At 41.2% G+C, this 10,784-nt stretch overlaps 1 protein-coding gene across 1 annotated transcript in view; it reads left to right on the plus strand.

Annotated features, from left to right (window-relative positions):
- ARHGEF11 (Rho guanine nucleotide exchange factor 11) overlaps positions 1 to 10,784 on the plus strand; it is a 107,250-nt gene that overhangs the window by 70,085 nt on the left and 26,381 nt on the right. Inside the window, 8 exon segments of the mRNA XM_075192181.1 lie at positions 1,060 to 1,161; positions 2,776 to 2,874; positions 5,280 to 5,322; positions 5,964 to 6,060; positions 6,764 to 6,886; positions 7,071 to 7,094; positions 8,695 to 8,839; positions 9,397 to 9,503. Coding sequence (XP_075048282.1) covers positions 1,060 to 1,161; positions 2,776 to 2,874; positions 5,280 to 5,322; positions 5,964 to 6,060; positions 6,764 to 6,886; positions 7,071 to 7,094; positions 8,695 to 8,839; positions 9,397 to 9,503 — 740 coding nt within the window.

The following is a 10,784-nucleotide window of genomic DNA, read 5'->3' on the forward strand; positions in this document are numbered from 1 at the left end:
ACACTCCAGGTGTTGTGAAACTACAAGTCCCAGCATGCTCTGCCAATATATAGCAGCTTATTGCTGGAAGGGTATGCTCGGACTTGCAGTTTCACAACATCTGGAGTGTCACAGGTTAGCCAACACTGCCCTAGTCCTTACCATGTGTGAGGTCTTCCCAACGATGTAGGAATTCTGTGTCCCATTACTGACAGCAAGACCACCTCCGTCTCCTCTGTACACCGTATGCAGCTTTTCCGCACTTAGGGGAGTTTATGACACTTGTGTAAACTAAACTTTTCAAAAAAATAGTGGCTCTCTGTAGGGAGCTGGACCTGTAGTACAAGCGGCCCAAGATGTGTTATAATCCATGGTCCCCCTTGTGACTTGGCATGAAAAGAGGGCGGGATTAGTGGGAAAGGGCGGGGCTTATTGCTGGGACAAACTGCATGAGGTTTATGACGCGTAACTAGCGCTCACAACTAAAAAGCCAACACATTGCAGATAGCCATGTACATGAATCGCGATTCAGCCCACACAATAGGCTCTAAATATAGGCAACGAGTGCTCTTGCACTATGCTGTCCTTTTTTAAAAAATTTTGAGAAGTTTCGGCCAGACCTTTTCCGATATGGGTGGTCAATTGGGCCACAATCCTTTTGATCAGTTTTAGTGCCGAGTGCTGGAATCGTGGGGTGTGTGGTTAACCAGAAGTGCGATTTGCGCAACACTTATGTTTGAATTCCACCCTGTCCGTGCTAGAGGGAAATGCCCAAACCCTGCACTATAACGGAAGATAAGCTAATACATAGGGGTACATTTATCAAGCTGCGAGTTTCTGGCAGGTTTGAAAAGTGGAGATGTTGCCTGTAGCAACCAATCAGTTTCTAGTTATCATTTTGTAGAATACACTAAATAAATGACAACTAGAATCTGATTGGTTGCAACATCTCCACTTTTCAAACCCACCGGAAAATAGCGGCTTGATTAATTTACCCCAAAGTTTGTTTTTGAAACTGTGTGGCTGATTAGGACCAAGAAACATTTCAGTTCATGTTTATTATCCCCCCTCCTCTTACAGTGTGATGGTTTGTTCCAAGACTTGGAGAAATTAAAGGCTCGTCCGGCCCATATGGGAGTCTTCCTGCGATACATATTTTCCCAAGCTGATCCAAATCCGCTGGTAAGTCTAATCCAAGTGTCTGAGTATTAAAACTGTTAGCGATACTTGGCGTTGTATCCCGTCCAAGACACTGTCCGTACAACAAGCCGTGTGCTAGTACAGAACTAAAGATGTTGTAAGCTACACTTGTTCTCCATATATAAGGATAGTAAATGTATGGCTATAAAAACACAAAAGCGAGGGCACACTTTCCGATTCATTCGTATAGAACATTAGAAGTGGCACTGTGCATTTGTATACATACAAAATAAGGACAGGTACTGAGCGTTGCCTACAGAAAAGGAAGTGGTACTGTGTATTTGTCTATTCATATACAATATGACCTTATCGTGAGCATTACATCGTGTAAACACAAGTCGTAATGTGCAGTTTCTATATAGGCGGGATATGAAGAATTACATCCATTATATACTGTAATAATCTGAAAGCGTTGAAAAACAAATTGGTTTAATTAAACCGGTTACCGCAGCTGGAATGTGATGTTTCTCGGAAATGCTTATTAGTCTATTGTTTTGTGTTTAAAGAGCTGTTAGTAATTATTAAATCTGCTGCATGTTTAGCATTATTGTCTGTTGTCTCTCTGCCCCTTCATGCGAGTTGTTTAACACACTGTACTGTACCGTGGTACCATATTTTTACTCTTTGTATACAAGAGACTTTTAAAATGTCTTCAACCCGGTCTGTATTTTTCACATTTTATTTGGATTTATTTTTTTCCCCCATTTGACATTTTGTGGTGATCAGTAGTGAAGAATTCCAGAGTAAATATCATCATCATTTATTTATATAGCGCCACTGATTCCGCAGCGCTGTACAGAGAACTCACTCACATCAGTCCCTGCCCCATTGGAGCTTACAGTCTAAATTCCCTAATATAGACAAACAGAGAGAGAGAGAGAGAGAGAGAGAGAGAGAGACTAGGGTCAATTTTGATAGCAGCCAATTAACCTACCAGTATGTTTTTGGAGTGTGGGAGGAAACCGGAGCACCCGGAGGAAACCCACACAAACACAGGGAGAACATACAAACTCCACACAGATAAGGCCATGGCCCCAGTGCTGTGAGGCAGAAGTGCTAACCACTGAGCCACTGTGCTGCCCATCTGCTCACATTATCAATACAAATCTGTTTCTGAAACTACGCCAGTACGTAGACTTGGCTGCAGTCTACTCATTCACTGCCGCCTCTACGGAAAATAAAATCCTGTTTAGAATTGGTGTAAGCGGATGTCTGATGACCTGTTTTATATGTGGTGCTCAGTTGTCAGACGTAACAATTCAGGTGCAAAGTAAAGGTGAGTATTTGTATTTTAGATGTGACTAAGTAAATTAAAAAAATAGGAGCGTAGTTTAGACATTTTTACATCTACTTGGGTTTCTTGATCATGGCGGGTCAACCGGCTATTCCCAGGAACACTCATATACATTATGAATGTCCTTTAAATATGGAGGACGTGGTGTAATGACATTATTTTAGCGGGATGCGGGCTGTGAACACGTATTGTCAGCATGGGAGTCCTGTATGAGTGATGAGCTATGAGGAAGCACTGCAGGATTGGGTGGTATGACCATCTCTGTTGTTGATGTACCCTTCCTCTGTTTCATCTGATTACAGCTGTTCTACCTGTGCGCCGAGGTCTGCCAGCAACTGAGTGCCCGAGACGCCTGCACGTTGGGAAAGGACGTCTGGAACATCTTCTTGGATAAAACTGCTGTGAGTTAACATGGCAATCTCACTCTCTACCCTCTGCCCTTCTTTTCTACTCATAGTGGGCTTCAGCGGTTTGAACCATTATTGAACATAAATATATAGCAAATCCTGTCTTGGCAAACATAACTGACATGCTGTGCTTTATCATTTGAGCTTTTTGTCGTATTACTCCAAACACTTCAGCCGTTAGCCATCAAGAAAGCGGCAGCAGCGAAACGCGTGTCGACGTTCACCTTGTGCTCACTTTTCAGATCACAGTCCACATGTCAAAATAATTATCTAATGCAGATTTAGTAGGTTCAGGGAACCCAGTGCCTTAAATTTACAACTAGATGAAGCTTGAATAAGAACGGGAGATTCTGTTCATTCAAGTTCTATACACCAGCTCAGTTGCATGTAATAGGTAATGTGAATTAAGCGTGAAGGATAATATACCAAAACGAAAGCCGGAAGGTTTTATTATTAAACCTCAGAATCCGATGTTTTGGAACCTGTTCATACGCTGTGAGTTATAATAATCCACTATCCTTCTGGAAATTATAAATTTATCAAGAGGAGATAACTTTATAACTTCTACAGTGGTCATTCACATAGAGTGATACAAAAGAATACATTTTGAATTTAAATATTGTAAAACATTCTGTATTCTGCAAATATAAGACGCACACAAAACAGACTGGATTTTGAAATAAATAGTTTTAGATCAGACATATTTAAAATGTATTATAATAATCAGCAGTGAGACGCAGCAAAAGTAACACTTTTAATACACATCCTCTATATTTCGTTTTGTTTTGCTGTTTAAAAATATTGTTGCACTGTAATGAAACTAAATTTGAAGTTTTTCTTTTTCACTATAGAGCTTCAGCCATATGTGAATATATGTAAATTTAAAGGTTTCTTTGCCCTTTAAACTCGTGTTGCCTTCTTATAACCAATTCACCAACCTGTCGCTAAGCGGAAAAATGCGTCTTTTTATTTTTTAGGGCCGTTTAGTGAGTATAAGAGCACTGTGCTATATTCTGCATTAAGTTGTTGGTGACCTTGCAAAGGTTTTTACTGGGTTGCAGTACCTCCTCCAAGCCTGCGGTGGTGCTGTCTGCTATAATTATGCATAGATCATCATCATCGTTTATATAGCTTTAGCAAATTCCGTAGCGCTTTACAATTGGGAACAAACACAATAATAAAACAATACTGGGTAATACATACAGACAGAGAGGTAAGAGGACCTTGCTCGCAAGCTTACAATCTATAGATATGCTCTTTCAAACTTTTTTATTTTTTTAGTTTCTGCGTTTAGTATTTCTTTCAAGGCTTAACCTTGATTTCCAAGTCGCTGCATTGAAAAGAGCTTTGAATTTTATTTGACATATACTCGTAGAGGTCAGAAAGCTATTTATCTAAGATAAAGTCCTATACAGAAAATAGACCAAAATTCGCTGTGAACATGACTGGTGCACAGGTAACAAAATGTCTTCCCTAATAACCAATCACACGCTTACTTTCAAATTCCTGTGTTCTACTAGAAAAATGACAGCTAGAATCTGATTGGTTGCTGTTGATTATAGCACTTTTTTGCAGTTACCTGTTGACTAGTGTCCATAAATGTACCTGACGGGGGGAAAGGGAAACACGTTTGACATATTTAAATCTGTTAACTTTTCCTACTTGATGATTTTCTTTAGCTCTAGTTGCCCTTTAAATCTATGCTGAACCTTAGCTCACATTTGTCAATTGTATGTTTCCATAAAACCTTTGATTTTGATCTGGTTATTATTGTGCATTGGGGCCGTCATCATCATCATTTATTTATTTATATAGCGCCACTAATTCCGCAGCGCTGTACAGAGAACTCATTCACATCAGTCCCTGCCCCCATTGGAGCTTACAGTCTAAATTCCCTAACACACACACACACACACACACACACACACACACACACACACACACACACACACACACAGACTAAGGGCAATTTAATAGTAGCCAGTTAACCTACTAGTATGTTTTTGGTGTGTGGGAGGAAACCGGAGCACCCGGAGGAAACCCACGCAAACACGGGGAGAACATGCAAACTCCTCACAGATAAGGCCATGGTCGGGAATTGAACTCATGACCCCAGTGCTGTGAGGCAGAAGTGCTAACCACTGAGCCACATCGGGCACAGGCTGCAATATGAGGAAAATTGCCCATTGTCAGCTGTGATATTGCAGCCCGTGATGCAAGAATTTGCCGTTTTTAAAACTTTAGGTTGCCCGACTGTGGAAAAACTCTCTTTAAAAATCAGCCACTTGTGTTGTCCTGAAACTTGATCTCTAGGTCTGAGGCTCCTTGCTTCGCTGTGACTTGCAAAACTCTAATATGTACTACTGTCTGCACAACCAGTGATCTGTTCTGTTTTTCAGCCGTTGAGAGTCAAAATTCCCGAGAACCTACTGAGTGAAATAGGTAGGCAAACATGCTTTTTCCCCCCTCCTTTCTTTCTTTTTACAGTCAGAAGTGATTCTGAGCAGGGATCCTAATATTTCCAAATATTCCTGTTATATTTATACCTGCCCTTGTTTGTCTGCAGATTTAGCTTCTATACACCCTAATAAAACAGTGCCACCCAGTGGTTAATCACTGACATGGCATTGCAGAGCGATAACTATTGAACATAATGGTTTAGGTCTGGGGATGTACTTGGTCTATTCTCCGGAATATATAAGTCCCTTTAATGAATTTGATGGATAAAGTCTAGTAATACTTTAAAGAAGCCTAATGGTTGTGATTGAGTGATGCCGCGGGTTCCTAGTGAATTGATAAGCTGTATGTGAATATTTATTCAGTCCGTAAAATATCCGCCTTCACCTTGAAGTGCCTGAGTGATGTCACTGGCTCCCAGCGAATGAATCGCGTATATTTGTATTAATACACTCCCAAAAAGTCTGTAGCGATGTAGCCGTATACTTTAAAGCCGAGTTAAAGGTATTTAATAGTCAGCCCAGGTTTAAAAAGAAAACGTGTTGACAATACACTGGATTATAAAAGATAAACATTCCCTGTATGGAATCCTCCACCCGCTGAACTTTGCTGTTTGTCCCTCACAGACTCCCGCCTGCGCGGCCCTGAAGATATCCGCACCGCCTTCAGCGAAGCGCAGGAAGCCATGCTGCCAGAGATACAGGAGCAGATTCAGGATTACAGGTAATATTTCTACATTTTACAGAATCCGAAACTCCACAAACCGTTCTTCTGCGCTGTAGAAATTAAGGACAGTCGCGTTTATTTTCCCGGTAGAGAAAACGCGGCCGTTGAATGCTACAAAGCAGGGAGCGTGTTGGTGAATTAGGAAATTTTATTTAGAACACCAGCCAAAGTGAAGAATGTAGTTTTAGGTGTAATTAATAGAAGGAAAAATAAATTGTACTTTCCACCAATAGGCAGCTTGCTAAATCCAGTGAGTCCTTGATGGCTGTAGCGGTCCCACAGCGCGCACACTCCTTTCTCCTCTTGAAAGTGGCCAAGTGTGTGTCAACACCCCTCTCCCACGGCTAAAATACTCATTTTGAGGGCCTTAATAGAGAGACTGCTGCAACATGCAATTAAAATGTTTTGCTAGTAGAAACGTGGAACAAAGAGGTTGGTTATTGATTATCGTACTTCAGGAGACGCAGGTAGACGTGGAAAGACGTTTAGACAACCCTCACATCCTCGCCGGTTTAGGAATGACGCAACCTGACCTTGGTTGTTTGCCGTTCGTGCTGGTTGTACGGCGGCAAGTGGAACTTGCCTGTGATTGCCTTAGCGGGAATCCGACCCCTGGCTGTTTTACGAACGTACGCTTTACTGTTGTGCTTTGTACGTTTTGTGGTGTGACCTGGTGTGATCCTCTCTCCATCTCTCTCAGGACAAAACGGACCATGGGCTTGGGCAGTCTGTACGGAGAGAACGACCTGCTGTGCCTCAACGTCGACCCACAGAGGGAACGTCAGGTGGCTGCCAAGCAGATCGCGCAGCTGGGGGAGATACTGTGAGTTGGGTCTCATTATATTTATGTCCTCTTGGAGCAGAAAACAATTTCATCATTGCATAAGCTGTGAGAGGCTACAGTATACATAGATGTATATTTAACGCACCACAACCTCTTCTCTTAAATTATTTTGAAATGGCTGGAAATTCATTTTATTTATTATTTTTACGTTTCTCTTTCTCAGGTCAAAGTATGAAGAAGAGAGAAGGTGAGTGACTTGAGAGAGATCTAACCAATCAAAATTGTAAGCTGCCGACAGATCTCATTCGCCACGTTTAGCCAAATTGACCGAGCGTTATAATGTAGGCCGGGGCCTTTCTGTGCAGATAGAGCTTAGATCCGACAGATCGGATGATCTGGTTGGCTGTTACTGTGTGTGTACGGTGTTCCTTGGTGATGTCATCAGTTCCTAGCCAATTGCTAGATTGCATTCTCGGAGATATTTATGCAGCACTGAAAATGGCTGCGTCCGCATGTCCTACATGATGGATGAACCAGTAGCTGTTTTATAGAGGTGATTATCTGCTGTGACATTAACACAGATGTGCACGCGTTACGGAATGTTGTGTATTGCGGTGGAATGCGTAGGCCGGGGCTACTGCTGTTTATGTATAAGGTACTGTACTTGGGAGGATTCCAGGCCCCACAAATCTTTGTTTAACCCTCGCTCCGTTTCCAGTAAACTATAGTTGAAATGTATATACAACTTGTCACATCTTAGACTCATAAAACAAATTTGTTTTATGGTGTTTAATTAACCCCTTTATGTCCCGGACTGGAACATATTATATATATAATATACAATTAGAAAGGTCCCTATATATGAATTTGTACTATTGTATATACCTCACTGGGAGTTTCTTTGTAATGCTCTATCTTGCGGTACCAATTCATGTTGCCACATGGGTGATCCACACCACCATTGGACATCCAGATAAGTCCGCGATTCATCCACAAATATCGGATGCTCAGATGGCGCTAATCCAGTTGTTCAGGTGTCGGACAGAACGACCAGATCTCAGTGCAAAACATACACACGCTTCATTGGAGTGGGGTCAATCACCATACTTAATTGGGTCACGTGTTGATTGTGTACAAGGGCAATTTAGATGGCTACACTTGAGAAAATGGTTGAGAGATTTGTTTAGAAATAATCAAACTGGCCAACCATGTCACACAATGTGTGGCCAGCTTTTGGCTTCCTATACAAAAGCAGATCCACTGGGCTTGAAGGCAAGTGCTTCTATATATACATTCTAATTCTATATTATACTATTATATACATATAATATTTCACTGTGACAAAGTTCCCATCCAATAAGAAAGCTTGTGTGTGCCACAGACAGAATAAGTATATAAATAGAGAGACTGGGGAAGGGAAAAAGTCTCCTATGTTTTGTAGTTAAACTTACATACAATAAATGGTTATATACACTAGACCAGAGGTATTCAACCTTTTGGTTGGCTCCTCAACTGATGTCACAAACATATGTAATACATTATATTGGGAACCATCTCTTTGGGTTTCCAGAACAATGGGTCCCAGCTGCTACTGGTTGAGCATTACTGCTATAAACCACCGTGTATGAGCTGTATTTATGTGAGGATCTATAAAACTGTGTTGTGTCCTGCCTCATCCAGACATCTTATATCTGTCATTGTTAAGATGTATTCTCTCCTTGCACTCACAGCCTTAAAAAGGTTATTGGGATGGTGACTACATTTTAATTTCAGTGATTTGAAGAGGATTATGATCTCTTTAGCAGCGACTCAGTTTTTCCTTCCTTCTCTCTTCTTCCTTCCTCCAGTTCCCCTATGGCTTTTGCACTAAGTACGTATATGAATCATGCTGGAATTAGCTCCCGAGAATTTCGTCCCGCCAGCGTCTCGGAGAAGTCTCAGAGTATCCCCGACAAAGACAAGTGGCTGCAGTTCTTCCCCAAGGCTAAAAAGGTGAGTTGACTAGGAAGTTCTTACCGGGTCCAGGAATATTCTCATAGCAAAGAAACTGAAGATCCCAAATACCGATCCAGGAAATACATAAGGGCTTGTCTTGTGCTGAGAGCACCGGCCAATCACATGGCAGCAAGCGAGGTGACCGTGGCGGACAATCTCCTTTTTAAACTGAACCAGTTGGCTGCATGCAGCGGAAGCAGCCATTTTGGCTCAATTATCGAAGGTCTTGTACCTCGTGAATAGCTGGTCAGGAAGTGCCTCTGTCACGTAACTGGGTTCTTGTATACCCTCTTTCTAATAAAGGCTCCTCCCACAAAATGGCTACCTCCACTGTGGTGACAGGTGCACGTTATACATACATTATGTTGAAGACACGTAAAAACAAAAAAATTATAATAATTTAGGATTACTTCTAAATGCTCAGGCACAGGTAAGTAAGCAAAAAAACACATTTGTTGCTATTTCCATAACATTACTTGAATGGATTCTACTTTGTTATTCTCTGAACATGTAAATGTTGAATTTGTTGACCCCAGGCCTTTCTTTCTTCACAGAACAGCAGTGCGAAAAAGGATAAGGACCGGGAATCGGCAGATGACAAGAAACGAAATCCCATTCTTAAATATATTGGCAAGCCCAAAAGTTCCTCTCAGAGCAGTGAGTATTCACAAGCTGCAGCAGCTTCTGGAGTGATTGGCTCATATATATATGTGTGTGTTGTGAAGTTAAAGTGCAAGTGTTGCCCATACACAGAGCAGCCATTTTGTAGACTGAACCAATATTTTTTTTTTCGAACTAGGCACAAAATCAGTGTCTAGTTTTAATATGAAACAGCCACATATGGCGATTAGGATCCAGTGGAGGAAGCCATTTACGTTTTCAAGCAATATTCGTGAGACAGCAGTTTATCGATTTCACTAGGACCTGGTGACATCAGAGAGAAGGCAGCCATTTTGTGTTTGCCTGTAGACGAACCATTTGAACACCGTTCCTTCTAGAACACACAACTGTTGAGGTGCTCTGTGTGTAGGTGACTACCCCTGTCCCCATAATATACAAACGTAGGCTGCCATCCCCCTGCCCAAGCATGGATTAATATTCATAAAACAATATAATCCCTGTCCCGCAGGACTGCCCGCTCCACTGTCAAATGATTGACCGTATAAAATAATGCATCGGCCAGTTCTGCTCTGAAACCTTAAATTTGCCTCGATTGTGCTGTCTCTCATCATGTTTTTAAGAGGTGTGCAATGGCACCGAGCCACTTTTCATACTTCAGCTATGGAGACAACGAGGATTAAATCTGAAGATGGAGGAGACTAGATTTTTATACATAGTATTTGTGAACAGATGTGGTTTTTTTTTGTGGTCGTCTGTTTCAACGTTTCAACGACGGATTCCTGTGTACACCTTTATAGGCTGACTAATAAGGGTCGAGGTTTACCTCACACTTGTCATTTTAATCGTTTTGTTTGTGTGTTTTTTTACATCTATTTAATTCAGGCCATTCATTCGCATTGCTGTATTCTAGGATTATAGATACATATAGTCATACACAGAAAGCAAGTCTCTTGTTATTAAATTAAGCCATAAGATAATTGAAGATCAGGAAAAGCTATGCCTACACAGTATTATGTAGATTATTAAACAGCCATGCTTCTGTCTTGGATCATAATACCATTCGGTGTGCTAGCATTGTAACCCTCCCTCCATGTACGGTGGTGATTTTGGAAGTGTTTGCCCCCCACCTAAACTCCTACAAATGTCAAATGTCTATATTGAAGCTTTCATAGGCTAGGAATATACCACGGATGAAATATGGTAGCTGCAGTGAACAACTTCTGAATATTTTACTGAATTACGGTCACTTTTTTATTTATTTTTTATTTTCTCTTTTATGCATTTTTCTGTTTTTACATATTTTGCTTAACCTGGGGCAGAA

The sequence above is a fragment of the Mixophyes fleayi genome, chromosome 12 (genome assembly GCF_038048845.1).
Source record: "Mixophyes fleayi isolate aMixFle1 chromosome 12, aMixFle1.hap1, whole genome shotgun sequence".
Lineage (NCBI taxonomy): Eukaryota > Metazoa > Chordata > Amphibia > Anura > Limnodynastidae > Mixophyes > Mixophyes fleayi.